Source organism: Aedes aegypti, chromosome 2, assembly GCF_002204515.2.
Source record: "Aedes aegypti strain LVP_AGWG chromosome 2, AaegL5.0 Primary Assembly, whole genome shotgun sequence".
Classification (NCBI taxonomy): Eukaryota; Metazoa; Arthropoda; class Insecta; order Diptera; family Culicidae; genus Aedes; species Aedes aegypti.
The window spans coordinates 291,658,112-291,674,540 of NC_035108.1; the positions used below are offsets into that span (position 1 = coordinate 291,658,112).

General features: G+C 34.7%; 1 protein-coding gene and 1 long non-coding RNA gene across 4 annotated transcripts in view; one reads left to right on the forward strand and one right to left on the reverse strand.

The window, feature by feature from the left end:
* The first annotated feature begins 6,603 nt into the window (after positions 1-6,603).
* LOC110676650 lies at positions 6,604-7,048 on the forward strand. Its single transcript, XR_002500598.1, has 2 exons — positions 6,604-6,658; positions 6,956-7,048. It is a non-coding gene; the product is annotated as an uncharacterized LOC110676650 (long non-coding RNA).
* A 928-nt stretch (positions 7,049-7,976) lies between these two features.
* LOC5569188 (protein Gawky) overlaps positions 7,977-16,429 on the reverse strand; it is a 34,462-nt gene continuing 26,009 nt past the window's right edge. For all 3 annotated transcript variants that reach the window (XM_021845372.1, XM_021845371.1, XM_021845370.1), the window contains one exon: positions 7,977-14,497. In XM_021845372.1, coding sequence (XP_021701064.1) covers positions 14,361-14,497 — 137 coding nt within the window. In that variant the 3' untranslated portion in view covers positions 7,977-14,360. The remainder of the gene's footprint in view (positions 14,498-16,429) is intronic.

The following is a 16,429-nucleotide window of genomic DNA, read 5'->3' on the forward strand; positions in this document are numbered from 1 at the left end:
TTTTAAATCCCACTTTTTTGGAAGGAAGTTGTGAATTCAGAGCCATGTTTAGTGAATAAACGAAAGAAGACGAGACCTCCTACACGCAAACAAATTTTGTTGTATTATCTACCGAATCCATGGTAGAATTAAGAACTGCACCTACGATTTTCAACCGACTACCAAAATCTGTCAAGTTTACTATAATCTGGTAAAAATCACTGAGCAGTGCAGTAAATGTGACTATGTCCATAGTAGAATCCACTACAAAGCATTGTATTTCAATCCGTGGCACCCACCGTACAACACAGTGTGGTCAAAAGTATAATGCCAAACTTGTCAAATCTAGAATGTTTCTAGTCATAAATACCACAACTCTGGTTAAATAAACAGAATATATTTTTTGTGTAGTGATGTTGACTATGTTTTGGTAGAGTTAACAGGTTAATGTAGTCGGTTGAAAATCGTTGGTGCAGTTCTTAATTTATCCATGGATTTAGTAGTTTGTACAATGAAACTCATTTCAGTGTAAGAGGTTTTTTCCTAAGACGGTGTCCAAGAACGATTACCACCGCTAGCTTTCGCCCAACGGGTACCAGGAGCAGAGAGAATTCGTGTACGCACAGCACGAATGTACGATGCGCACTGACGCTTTATATTATGATTTTATCAATTCAGTACAATGGCCCAGTCTATGGCTGAATGTATCACTAATGAAGTGGATCTGATTTGAATCAAATAATAGATTTACCAAGGGCGTTCGGATACGAGTCTGCTCCACAACAGGAAAGCCTAGCCATTTTGTTGGTCTCTTTATATTTATTCTCATTTAACGAATACAATTACGGTTACATTGATATTCATAATAATTATCCGCTATTATCCATATTGTTATACAGTAGAGTGTTTGTTTTATTACTTTATATAATGCATCAATAATGTAATGATTTTCTTCTCATTTGAAGTTATTGTAAACTTACAAATATCTTTTTACTTTGTTTTTCATGTTTTCCTTTCAAAATTAATACACATCACATGGATACAGAGATCAATCCATCTCGAAATCGATCAATAAGGTTTGCGTCTTGAACGATTATCTCGATTCCTCATGTATACCCTCTAGGTTTGTTTTCTTAATATTTTTTTTAGTGGCGAATAGTGTTCGATGATTCGGTGATTTGTGTGAAGGATTATTTTCCAAAAATACGTTGGAGCAGAAGTAGGGAAGAATAAAGACCAATAGGTCTGACAAACAATCTGGTCCAAAGCAATTGAACGTCTTCGAGTCCCAGTGATGGAACTTACATGTTCGGCCCAAATGACTAGTTAAACGAAATTTTATATTCTAGATATATAGGACAGTCTATTGAAATACGGGAAAGGGATAATTTTGGAGATCGTTCGTAGGGTTATAAATCAAGTTTGACGACCAATGATCGGAAATCCTTCATCCAACCACCGACATCGACACGTGTTATGGTAATGTGTGTATGTGTTGATTTGCGCTGCTTTCTTTTCCTTACTAATTGTAATAATTATTGGTATTTTCCTTTGTTATGCTTGCTTGTGGTGATTGTTGGCCATTGAAAGTGTATGGTAGATCAGATGTGTTACTCATCGCCGCTACTTCTAGTCAAATGTTGCTTTAGTTATCAGATTTCAGTTTTTGTCTTTAACAAATCGAACGTAGTGAAGTTGTAGTGGTTTTCTACACCGCATAATTGTCTTTCATGAGTACGGTTCAAGGTTGTGTTCGTGTTTTCGTCTGTTCAAGCGTTTTTTGTTACTTTCGTTTGTGTCTCTGAATGGTATAAATAATGGGCTGCTTCTTATTTGTTTCTTGTTTCTTTTGTGTGCATCAAATATGGTTCCGTTTGGTGCAATAACATAAGAAAATATATGGTTTTCTATCTTGACCTGTCCTCTCATTGCTGCAAAATTTAGTTTGGTCAAGGTTATAATTTGTTGTCTTTTGTTTTATGTTTTTGTTTGCTTTGCATTATTGTTGTTGAGTTTTGTGTTGATGGAAACAGATTTTGGATTCAACTGATCAGTTGAGCTTAGTGGCTAGGAAACATTAAATATTCACTAGACATAGTTAGTAGTAAATGTATTGTTTTTTGGCTACTGTTTGTATTGTGTTGCTATTATGGAAATGTATCTTGAATCTGAGTTTCTCGTTACGGTTTCCTCATCATGTCACGGAGGAACGTTACGTTTATAAATAGCAGTGTGAAGTCATAGTCATTGTTAAAGTACAACCATTGAATCAAAAAATGATGTAAGGTAGTCTGGTACGTTAAATCTACGCTATGCATATGTTTGGCGAAGGAAAGTATGCGCTCTTTCGTGGAAACGAAAGCTGTATATGTGTATTCTCATTCGTGTTGTTTTGTTTGAGGGGAAGATAAAAGACATGTAGATGCATATACAGCTATAGTAGAACAAACGGGTTGTCAAGAGGAACATGAAGCAATAGAGTTTAAAGTTGGACAATATATCATTACATTTTAATACACTGTTTGGAAATCTTAAAATCTCACATCAATATCGTTATATACTTAGAGCTTAGTACGATTTTGTATTATGCTATTGTTAGCTGTTTTGTGGTTTCGCAATCAGTTTGGTTTGAATTGTGATCAGTTGTATGTTGATTTGTTATTGTTTCGTTACTCTCATCCTTCTTTTCGGTGTTTAGATATACGTTACGCTTAGTAACTTTCGCAGTATAATTTGTGACTTAACTTTTAGTTTGTATTAAATAAAATACATTATAATTGCGTCTAAAATATATCGTCAATAGTTTGTTCTGCCCAATATAGTTGGTTTTCTAAAAGAATGGCTTACATATGTATTGTTGTCCTTCATTCCCTCGTTATCTCCTATATAAATGATATTTCTTCTATCATTTAGGTGTTGTTTTAAATGTTGAATGATTTATGTTTTGTAATTCATTGAATTTAGTTTTCCATTTTTCTGCTGACATTCGACAAAAGTTGATCATGCAACTTTTTGTTTTCGCATATGACACGCACTGATTCGTGTGGATGCGATCAACAGTCAGTGATATTATGGCGTAATACTACGCAGCGTGAGATTTCGAGAACAACTTTTATGTACCTATCATCACGCATTACTTCACTTTCCAGCAGTACACAATTTGATTAGTGTTCAAATCAGTCTTAAGGTAATATTTTGCTACTAATGTTGTCAAACTTATTTCAAGACTACTATTTTGTAATTATTCCTACGGATTTTTGTTGTTGTGGTACTCAATTTAAAACACACGACTGGGCGTCGTTTTCAGCCTTCGATATTTTTTCACTGCTCAGCTTCTGATTACATTTCCTAAAATCAATTGCTACATCGTTTTACCATGTTCATTTTGTTTCTGGTTGTAATTATTGATTCGAACCTGCTAACAGCTCGGTCATTTTGTCTATTTGTATAAATTTAGAATTTAAATCTTCTTATCTTGGCTGTTGTTGCGCAATTTTTGTTTGATGGTTCTTCGATTTAAAGTAGTTTTCTTTTAAATTCAAGTGAATTTCTTTCCCACATTTTTGGTACTTAGTCTACGTCATCATAGAGTTTCTCTGTATTCACAATACATAAGTTTGATTTTTATTCAATTTTCGCTAAAATATCCAATTAGTTACTGCATAAAAAATTTCCATTCACAGTAATCGCTACGGCTTAAAAAGTGTATTTTTTTCAGTTAATTATTATGTGATTGATGAACACCATTCCAAACACAGTTAATTACTCTTCATTTTAAGTATGCGCTTCTGAGTACGGCCACTCTCCTTGCGTTCTGAAATACCTGTGTAAAATTACTGTCCTGTCTGCTCAACTGTTTCGCAACAATGAACCATGCTTTCCACGATTCACCAAACTGATGCATTACGACTAAACTCTTAACTATAACCCTTACCATCCATATTGATTGATCACCTGAACTCAGTGTTATTGCATTTCTCCTATTTTAGTGCTACTGTCTAAGATAAGTTCTCCGATTTTCTTTGTTACAATTTAAATTCAACTTTATAATAAATAGTTTTCCTTGTATGTTGTACTAATAATCATTTTTCTATGTATATATATTTTACGTTCTCTGATGAACATCTTTGATATAATAGTTGTTGTGTTCCTCTTTACTCTTTTGGTAGTCATAATCATTAAGGCTAAACGTTAGCAGTTTCATTTGTCTTCCTGCCTTTTTTGTGTTGTTTAATCGTTTACATTTGTTTCAAATACTGTTTAAAAATTGTAGGTGGTTTTGCTCATTTCATATTGTTTTTTTTTTCTTTGCTTTTACTCTCATTATTTGTATACAACACGATGGCGGATGCCACGTTGATTCACGTTGAGTTGTGTGCGTATCCTGCAAACGCACGTTCTTTGCTATTAGTTCTAACAATATTACTACCATCACTTCATTTTATTGGCGTGACAATGTGGCTTTGTCTTCATATACCCGAAAGCTACGCGATCGATACAGCGTTCGTGTAGCGGGATTTTGGTTAAGTCTAATTGATCCTCAAATACGCGCCGACCGATTCGTCGTGCGCTTCTGCCTCTTGGTTGTTCCATGTAGTTTGCTCAATCCTTGCAGCTTTCTTGTTTGATTCGTTTTTTTTTGCTTTCAAGCACTCGCTTTAACCGTAGCCTCTCAATAAACAAGTAAGATTAGGTTGGTACTCTTAAGACTAATACACATCTACTAATAAAAAGTTGCGTGACTTCGCGTACATTGCTACTTATTACTATTACTCATCGCCTTCGGTTAATAAATTATTGATTTACACCGTTCCTTACGTTTGTTTTTCTTTAAAAGCAAGTTATTTGTTTAGTCGTAACTTTAGATTTCTTTAGCACCAAATTCTCAATCAACGATATTATATGGCAATTTGTTAACGTATAATGTCCGTTTTACTATGCGTTGGCGGAGGGGTCTCTTCAATATCCATTGTTACCCGCGCACCGTTTAAGTGAACGCTGAATCCATTTTAATTGTTTCATTATTGATTTGAATGATCGTAAAGATTAATTATTTGGCTCCGTCCTATGGGAACCAATTGTAGCACATGTCCTGTTTCTTTATTTCATAGAAACCCCTTTTTCGTGTTCCATTCGGGAGGGTTAGCATGTAAACTTTCGCTCATTGTATTTGATTTAATTCTTCGTTTTGCAGGTACTGTTTGAATGTATTTCTTCATTTTTTTTCTCTACTTAATAAGTGTGTGACACTTCATTGTCGTGTTTTAGTTATGAAACGATTTTTCGATACAATCCAGTCCATGACTTTTTGAGTATTTTGGCGCTTTTGTCTGTTCGTGGTTATAATCCAGATCCGGATGGATCGAGATAGGATTCACCTTAAGTTTCGATTCCTTAACCATACTCAGCTGTTGCCAATCTATAATATGGTAAGTTATTACGTTGCAGACTCGTCAGGCCCAGATCATAAGTAAGATTGATTGCACTTGAATCTCGTGGGATTTATGATCACTGCTGCTTGCGAACATGGCACATTTCCTAACGATTGCACTCAAATTGCTACGGAGCTAGATGGTCATTATACAGGAGGATGCGAAGTTTCATAGATGGTTTATACAAAGGTTTACAGAAAAAAGGAACAAACTCTTTTGCACCAAGAAGAGCATTTTTCAGAGTACTTTTGCAATCGAAATTCGAGTCGCCATCGAAAACGCCATCAGGTCGAAATTTGAAAAAAGTATCTAACACTGTGTACGAATATCCCCCCAGAAGCTACAGCCCTGACCTGCAGTATGTAGTTTTACGTTTTCGTTTGACCCAAACTAACCACGTTATTGTTCGCAACTACGGCCTGGCTGGATAATACCCATCTGGTTTAGCAAATAAATGTAGCATGTAGAGTCCAGTGTTCCAGTTAAAACAAAGTGCATGCATGTCATGCATCAGCTGTACTTATTTGTGTGCCAAGAGAACCCCAAGTGAACCAAGGACCCCAAACCCATGGAAACAAGCCCCAACCCACGGTATCAAGCCGAACGTCGTTCTAGGTATAAATACCTCCGATCGGTTATGCAGAAGTCAGCCTTCATTTAATAGTAGATTCAATTAGATGCCAAATGGCTTAAGTTAGTATTAAGGATTACTTTTGTACCGTAAAACGGGGTATCTTTGATAATACGGGTAACTTTGATAGTGCGTAACCAACCACATGCTAAACGAAATATCATAACTTCTGTTAATCAGTTAAGCAAAACGAATGCAAAACTAAAGAATATTAGTATGACACTTCATGTAAGAGCGGTTTTCATTTGAATCAAGAACATTTGAGGCTTTTTACGAATATTGAAAATTGACATAATTTTAGCATTTTTGAAATGCTTACAAACAATTTGTTCTACGATCACTATTTGATGTAGTTTTGAATAGTTGGCCACTTATCTTAGACAGCCTAGTTATCATAGAACTTGAATACGGTGTCAAATCTCTTAGCGAAAAGCATTTCCACAGACTGGGACCATTTTTGTAATCTAAGTCAGAAATTTCCAAATAAGGTTAAACGCCTAGAGGTATGCAATGCCCTACAAATGTCCGTTATTCATTCAATTTTGTTTGAATTTATGTTCTATTATCAAAGTTACCCCAAAACAGAAAACCAACTTTCGATTATATGAAAAATTAGGTTCTTCTTCTTCTTTCTGGCATTACGTCCCAACTGGGACAAAGCCTGCTTCTCAGATTAGTGTTCTTATGAGCACTTCCACAGTTATTAACTGAGAGCTTTCTCTGCCGATTGACCATTTTTGCATGTGTATATCGTGTGGCAGGTACGAAGATACTCTATGCCCTGGGAATCGAGAAAATTTCCTTCACGAAAAGATCCTCGACCAGCGGGATTTGAACCCACGACCCTCAGCATGGTCATGCTGAATAGCTGTGCGTTTACCGCTACGGCTATCTGGGCCCCATGAAAAATTAGGTATCCATTCAAAATAAATCTTATGGCAATCTATCGGCTGCAATCGATAGCAAGGATGCCAGCACTTGTTTTAAAAATATAAATTATAATTATTTGAAACAGTATGCATAAATATTCAAGTTTTTTTTTCGGAAAAACTGTCAAAGTTACCCCATTTTACGGTATATCTATTTCGTAAATACATATTTTTTATGCAATCTTGACGTGCAAAAGCTAACTAGTGATGCTCCGTTGGGGGTGGTGCTCAACGGAGCTGACGACCAGAATCGAGACACCAAGCTCTCGAAGAATGACCGGCCCAAGCAGAAAGGGAAAGGAGCGAAGACTCGTTCCGCAGAAAAGTTGCGCACCAGAAAGAACGAAGAGACATACAACACAAGAATGGATGCGAATTGAGCTTTTTGAGACATCTTTTCTTCTACCGTAGACGGTGTAGAAGTAGCGCTAAAGTCACTTTCGGTCGGATCGTCGTTTTTCAAGCCGCCATCAGAGGTGGATCTCGTGTATTCTGGCGTTGGGAGACTAGCCACAGCAACAGTTGACTACCTGACCGACATGAAGGTACCCCAGGCTCGTTGAGCTATCGCTTAGACTTGATGGATTGTTTTCAAACTTCCACAGTAGCTTCAGTTGGTCTGAATGAAACAAAATGGGAATGTAACTTTAATTTGTTTGCAGTTTGGTGAGTTATGGGCTACCCTAGTGTTTGATTTAGAAATCTACTTTGGGGCCGTCCATTAATTATGTAAGGGTTTCCCCTTAGATTTCTTACGCGCCATACAATTTATTTTTAATTTTCATACAAAAAATCTTACCATGGGGGGAAAGGGGGTTGAAAAACCCCGAAAATTGTCTTACATAATTAATGGATCGCCCCTTTGCACAAACCACTATTATCTCCTATCCTGGACCAAATTCAGAGTTTTATAAATATAGTCTATTATATTGATATTAATCAATCCTTTCATAAGAGCACAACCTCCTGTATACTCCATCTAACTTCATGTCCTTGTTTAATTACTGTTTTAGGAAAACGATCGTCAAAACCTTGTTATGCTCCACGCATGAGACTTTTTCTTTGTTAAACTTCTTGTGATTTCGGTACTGACACTTATTTTTAACTATACCTTTCTATGGATATACATATATGTGTGAAGCATATAAACCTAATACCATTAATAATTACTTAAAGTAAAATAATTCAAGTGCGCTTAAGGTAATTACACATCCTCGTCGGTACGTCAAACACTGCTGTTTGTTTGCCAATTAATTAATCATAAATTTAGTATGAAGGAAGATATGATCACAGAAGAATTTTACACTCGCTCGAAAGAAACAAATCGATCTCTCTCTTTGCGGCTTTATTTTTATTCGTTAAATGTATCACCTAATAGACAACGATTTGTGCTGTGCAGTCAGAGCGGAACACTAAACTTTAGGTTGCCTAACAGTTGTTGAATGTGTATTTGCTTTTGTCAGGACGAATTGTTCCTGTGCGTGTGCTTATTGTGCTAGTATACTCCATTGGATAGTAGCACTTGAATGTTGCGGTGAGATGAGAACCTTTCACAGCCACTGCTTGAGGAATATTTACTAAGTATGGGAGTGGGTTATGGAATTTATACTCCAATATGAGTATTATTGCAGAAATTCGTATTTCTTTTCTGGAAAAGCAAAACAATGACAATAAATAACTTAGAAACTACAGAAGACTTGCATGATTATATATATATAGTAAGTGCTCTTCACGGTTTCTCTGTCTATTAGCTTTATTTGGTTGAATGCATAAGTAGGAAATTTGAAGACAAATGCATATTGGAGCAGTTGAATTAGAAATAAATACTGACAGTAACAACAAATAATAAAACAACTTATAATGGCATGATATGTAAGTATACCGATCATATTTTGCATCTTGTGCATAAACTGTGTCTATTTAGTGGATTGTTTTGTCATACATGTTTACTGATTTGCTGATTCCTCGCATTTTCTTCGTTCTGGAACATTTTAGGCACAACAAGTATAATCGAATTGTTACATAAGTAATTTGTCGAGTTTCGCTAGCCGCATTGCAAGTTCTTTGGTTTATCTTGTTTGATTACAACGTATGTAGGTACAGGCCGGATCTCTGTACCAGGAACACCGATTATCGGTTTTCTTTTCCCCGAATGTAGCTGGTATCGTTTGTTCGACATATCTAGTTAATATTGTTGATGTTACCGATTTTTTTTTCAACTACAGGTATGATTTTTGCTCTTGCTAATATTTAATGCTTATAAGTAATTATCATTCGTTGTAGTTGGGTGAAATTCATTCATGTTTTTTCTTCCACTGGAACTTACTAGCTATGTAATGTGAACAGTTATTATCAAACTACGAATATCGATTTACAGCTAAATACATATATAGAGATTTGACAGAAATGGTCTCATTTTTAATTGGGGAGGTATCAACATTTGATTACAAGTTTTTGTTTTGTATCGTGTTCCACATACAAATTTGATCGTGCTCTTTGTGGTCTGGTAATTCAGGATTTGGTCAAAAGACTAGATAATGATGACGTTTGGATGAGGACAGTCTGAATAGCAATAAATTCTCGAGATGAAATTACTTATACATAGACAAAATAGTGATATTGAAGTAAAAAATAGTCAATTGATGACATTCACCTCAGAATGAAGAGGGACGTTGAAGCAAAATGTTTACAATATGTTCGTAACGTAAAGACAAACATTTCTCCACTGCGAAACACAACTTCCGAGTTAAAAAGTCTTGAGGTGAGTTAAACGAGTGAGTCGGTTTCTCAAAACTTTTAAACTGGATTAATTCGCACAGAGACCGGCTCACTATTTACACTTAATCGTTCAAAATGTTGAAAATTATGCATGTTTAAAGGTTTTGACAAATAAGTAAAGAAACTGCATTCGGTTGATCATATTGATGGACCCAACGATAGTTATGATCAAAACTCCTAGTATTTTGCCATATAAATTCATAAATATTTTACATCATTGGAAGTTTGTGGGTTTGTATTACATAAACTATGTAAAAATCGTTGGTGTATGTGTTTTTTAATCAATATCGCAATATATAACACGTATTGACGATTTTTATAATTTTTTTTCTTCGATTTCTACAATTGAACTGTAAAAGACCAAAACACTCTGGAGAATTGGAAAAATACTATTATGCTAATTACATTTTTAAATGGTAGTCTTGCGGATCCAAATGTTCCCAAAAATCACATTTTAAAGTACTTTTGAACATAACATCGAATGAAACATAGGCAGAACACTGTTTTAGCAATATACTTTCCTCAGAAAACTTTTAGTTGGCATATGTAACTAATGTTTTGTGATTATAGAATTAGTTTCAGATACGTTGTGCTTGATTGTGTTGTGAGTTTTTGAATCTTTTAAATAATCCAAAAACACAAAACCGAAGAGAGGCACCTTTTGAACCTAATGCAATCAAGTGAATTTTTTACCAGAAACTCTTTTAGGATGCCAGTCAAAATACATGTATGGACTTGAAAATAAAAGACCTTTTTTTAGAAAGTGGATGGTCCTACTGTCCAAGAACATATTAAATATTAAACTCGCAGAAATAACATATAATAAGCTTCAACGTCCCCATAAATACTAAATATATTACGAAGCTGTCGGAACAACTAACATTGGTACACATCCAAGAAAAAGATGATTCCGATATGATAATCACAGATTGAATTGGAAGATTACGATTACGAATGGATGATAGAAACAGAAAAATGGACAAACCCTCGGATACCAGTCGCTGGCAGATCGTTCGTATGTGGAATCGTTGTAGTCTATATACGGAAAACCTACATGTCTAGGAGGACACCGGCACCATCTAAATTCTCTTTTATTTCTCGTTCATGAAGCATGTCATTTCGTTGGAAATAGCGCCAAAACAGGGTAGCTATTATTTTTTGGTTACCAAAAGGAATGTCAGTCGCACGATGGCTATGATTAACTAATTTATAAAATTTTGTCGTAGGAAATTGAAACATCTAGTCAATGATTGAACAATTGAACTGAACTTGACTTTTTTGTAATGGGACTTAGTTCTACACAAAGTACGTGAAAAGACAATTTTGGCTTTACTTATATGCAAGCAGTTCCCTCACCGTATGACTATGATGGTAAGTGTTAAAACTAGCCTATACTAAATACTTATCATAAGATTGCTTACATAGCTAAAAGTACTAATAGAGTTGTATTTAATTCTTATCAAAGACATTCTTCTATGAGAGCACCTTTTCCGATGGCTGCTAATTTTCCACCAAATGTCCGTTTGGATAGTAAGCGCTCTTCGATTAGCTCCTAATGTTTAATATCTGTCACAGTTTTATCGTTCTTACGAACTGCATTAGATATACTATTTGACTCATTCCGATTCACAAATGTCACCACAATGATTATTCTTTTATACACTATCAGAGGAAATGTGTTGGTTACTCAATCTGTTGTCTCAGTAGGATTCTTTCCATTTTTAAATTTAGAAATAAATGAACTGACTTAAAAGTTATGGATCACAGATTATGAACAAACATACCACGATGAGTAAGGAAAAGTCTAGAATCCGTTCAGACTGTGTGCTAACTTAATTAAATACTAACTCGACAATTGTAATTGGAATATGTGAGTGTCTACTAAAGTTTAGCGACCATTTTTTTTGTATTAGTTTTCGTTCGCGAATTATTTCTCAAAGAACGCTGACTAGAATTTTGAATACCAACTATTAGAAGACTTTTCACTACTCCGTGGTACATCAACTCACAGTCTTTTTACTGCAAGAAATTTTACTCAATAAGGAAACAATCCTATTAATATATTCTAGATCCCATCAGGTAGCTTGGGTGCAGATCTGTTGTCACTAGTTTTTGAAAAGTGCAACATTTTACCCTTTTCAGTTAGAAAACTACGAAAACAATTAGGAAAATATACAAACAATTCAGTCATATGTGAAATCGAACCAATAGATTAGTTCGATTTGTTAAACAAATATTTCAATGTTGTTTCTAAGTTGTTTCCTACAGTTTTTCGTGTTGTTACTTACTCGAAACGATTGTATCCTGTTCTGCTCATTTACTGATTGGCTTTTCTTAGTTTGAATTAGGGTCACATCTTTCGATGAACCGTTATAATATTATTTTTAAAAATATTGTCATGACTTTTCCTCCATGTTCGTGTGGTATAAAACTAACTCTTTTCACGAAAGCTTACATTGATAAAATGTATCCTCGAAAGGAGGCTGCCATTCGGCAGAAAAAAATCACTTTTCAATTGTCGACGATGCTGCATCTCGTTTACTGGTGCGTTGGTACATTTTCAATAGTTATGTTACAACATTTGACCAACAACGATTTCACACTAACGCTAAACATGCTAAAACACTGAAAATTGTTTCCATATCGGTTGGATATTTTAAATAGTTCCATTTATTGTGATTTGTATCTGTAAATATATGTTTTCTGATTTTCCCAATGCTTACACTACTATCAATGTTCATACTTGCCACGTAAATTTATCTGCCTGTCACAGTTGTATATATGTTACAAGGATATTTTTTATTCAGCAAGACAAATGTGTGTGTGTGTGTGTGTTTCAATCTCACTTTGGCTTGTCGCCTACAGCTAAATTCTTCCGATGTCTTACTTGATACTTCGATAAATACTTATATAATTCCCTTTTCAAATGTACTTAGCCCTAATAAACACACATTATATTCGATAAAAATATATACTTTTGATTCATTTTCTCATCGATAGATATAACTATTTCTAAGATCTTACAGCTAGGCAAATCTTGTCCTATATTTTGACCTTAATCATTCAGTTGTATTTTGTGGACTACACGGAGAAAGAGTGTAAAAATTAATGCTTCGATTAGTCACTTCAATATGTATAGAGAGAGGTAAAAACAAACGAAAACAATGTAGCATTTTCCTTGTCCTAGTATAATTTAACACTAAAGGCTGTTTGTTTGAGTGTTTGGTTTTCAACCAAGCGCTTTATCACATATTTGGCCAATGATTTCTCGTTTTTTTTTGTTTGTGTATTGTGTGTTACTATTTGATTAGAAAAATAAATAACATTTTGTTGACCTTACATGCTAACTTAATGGTACAGTTTTGTTTGTGTGTTTATTCATATATTGCTTTAGGATTATTAATATTAGTAAGTAGCTATTTGTTGCACAAATGTACAAGTTCATCAATCGAAAAATTCTTTTGTCATGATTTAGATATCTTTCATGCACATTTCTAAAACTAGATACGGTTCAATGTCGATTTCATACATTGGAATGCGCATGGCGTAAAACTAAAAATGAAACAAATAACAAACAATGCCAACAAATTTGAAACCTAAAACTGGAACCTAATGTCTAGGGTGTTTACAGTCGCAGTATGTAGTACGGATCGGTTGCTTAGTGGTGAGTGATACATTGTTCAAGAAGAAGACAGTTTCGAACGAATCCCGCCATCTTGCCTGACTGATATGTTGGATCTAATTAGTACGCATAATCACGAAACGTTCGTATATGGAACCAATCGGAGCTCAAACGATATCTACAAGAATTTGGTTTCATGAGTACACTACATAATAGAGGGAAGCATTTTTCGCGTTCTCGAGCTACTTAAATCGGATGTGCTTGTTCAATCCAGCTAAAAATCACAACCACGACTCGTAAGTCCATGTGCCCTCTCCGAACCATGTGGAAAACATTTTGGGATGGCCCAAGTGTTTAGTTTGTTTAGTTTTTTTTTGGTTGGCCCCTTTGCGTTGAGTGAGATCGCTGATAATTGATTCCCTGTGCTTTCATATTTAGTGTTCACACCATGTATGTTTGCGAATAAATGCAATGGTGTTTGATAAAAAGTAATAAATCTATCATTTTTGATAATAGTTGTTCTCGGTACTTTTTTGTGTTTAAAGCATGTTCGGTTATCTGCCCCTATAAATAACTGTCCAGATTCGTTTCAATTAGACAATAATTTAAATATGCATATAAAAACATAATGTTAACAAAAATAAGATCAGGTAATAAAGTCTTAAAAGCTACTCCATTGCTAATTATTACACTATTTCCCTTAAACTTGTGTGTCTTCCGTAATAATAGCAAAAGTAAAATTGTACAAAATATCAATCTGTTGCGACTCTGTTGTACAAACACTATTCCTGATATTGTACATACTTTTGAGTAAAGACCTGTGTGTATTAAATTGCATTTTACGCTGCATTTCCCTAATGTTCACTTACTCGATCGTCATAGTACGGGTGCGTATATGATTGTAGAGTGTTGGTGGCGCACTACAGCATTCCATTGCATTTCAGCATTCAACGATTTAAATCAAGTTTTACTCACTTGGATTTTGACACTCAGTTCAAATCTCCTCCCAGTAGGTTTTCCGGCAAGAAAGAGTTCAGGTTGGATGGAGTTCCACGTTCGGTAGGACCATCTAGAGTCCACGGGTTGATAGTGGGTCCGGAGGATGGCCACCCAGAGCCCCAAGTATCTGTGGAGTGATGTAGAAAGTTAATGATTAAATGTTTGTTTCTTGACTAAACGTTAAATGGCGGAGAAAATTATATTCTTCACAATCTCAGTAGAAGGCAACTGTTTTTCGATTAGCTGATTTTTCATAGTTAGTAGTGTAGGAAGCGAAGTTCTGTAACTTGTCTCTCTAGAAATGCATAACGCCAATCGGTGTCAGGCAGTTCTGATGAACAGATGATGAATTCATTGCGATCTTAAACAATTAGCAACAAATTCGATGAGCAACTCGAAATTGAAAATCGATGTGACATATCACATATTGAGTGGACTATTGAAAAAAGATTTTGAAATTTTCTATGCATATCATATTTTAAGATATCGCTTAGAAACGGTTATTATTATGGGAACACATGCGAAAAAATCCGCTGGAGAAATTCTTAAAGCAATTTCATAAAACACAATTCATAGAAGAGTACCGCCAACGTACCAGTACTCGCTTATGTACCATGCCCGCTCATGAGTTTGAAAAGCAAGGTACCTACTTGATTAAATTCACCACAGTATGATTCAATTTGTCGATTTGAACCGTATAGCAACTATAGTTTTCAAATTTACTTTGTGTAAACCTATCTTTTTTCAGTGTGAGCGGTAGGGTACTTGTGGCGAATTCTGATGTAAATCCTAGAGGCTCATGAAATTTCTACGCGACTTCTCGACAAGAAAAGCTTTAGGAATTCTTCCAGAGAATCTTTCAGCAATACACATGCAGTGATCCCTTCAGAAATCCTCCAGCAATTCTTTAAGTCATTCGTGTAGAAATTCCTCCGCCGTTTTTTTAAAATATGCCCAGAAATTGCTCAAAGATTATTCAAAAGATTTCCGTAGGATTTTTCTACACCGTGGTCAATATATTCTCATACACTCTTAATTTTCTTTTGGATAATATTAATGAATATAGGATACTTCTATGTTTCAGTATTTCATTGCACACTGGTAGTATTGCACTAACGTAGAATAGCTTGTTTGATGAAAGAGAAAAATGAATTGTTATGATGTGTGAATATGAATATAATGAATAATGAATAAAATGAATTTTTGATCATATTGGTATGGTTTATAAATAAAAGAAATTAGTGCACTCATAAACAAACTTCTAAAACTTTAATTCAATCATATTGCGTTTTGAATAGACAAATATTGATAAAATATTATAAATAGATGTGCGATAACTGCAGATTGAATTTGGCTCTGCCCTTGAGTGTGCCGTTGGAAACAATTTTCGTAAAGTGTTATGTTTTTGATTGAAATAATTACAAAATATTTTCTGTGGTGATTCAGTGTTATAACGCCTTTCACAAAATGATGTCAATTACACTAACGCAAAATAATGTTAGAATTTGTATGAGAATATATTGGACACGGTGTAGAAAAACTATCTTGAAGGGATCAAATGTTTTGAAGGAAATCACAAAAATAAGAATAAATTTCCAAAAATAACGTACAATCGATAAATTTCTGGAGATACAAACATAAATTACAGAATATTTTTTGTAAGAATCTCTGTGGAAATTCATGCAATAAATCCATGAGCAATTTCTGAGAAATTATTCTGAAATCCAGTTGAAGTTACCAGTTGAATTCTTGTCCTGAATGATTGTGAAAGAATCCCTAGGAAAATCCACGGAAAGATAAATGGATTGATCGAAAAATTAACTTAGGACTGCCATAAGATATTCAAGATATCTTTGTAGTAGTTTGTAGAGGTCTTCTTAAAGGAATTACTGGTTAAATCCAGTGAAGAACTATTGGATACATTTATACAGAAGGCACTTCAATGTAGAAATTTTGTGAATTATCTTTGGATTAATTCCTATAGATAAAATTTCGAAAATTTCGAAGTTGTTAGTTCGCAACTTTGCCGTAGGCGGCGCTGTAAAGTTAAAATTTCTGA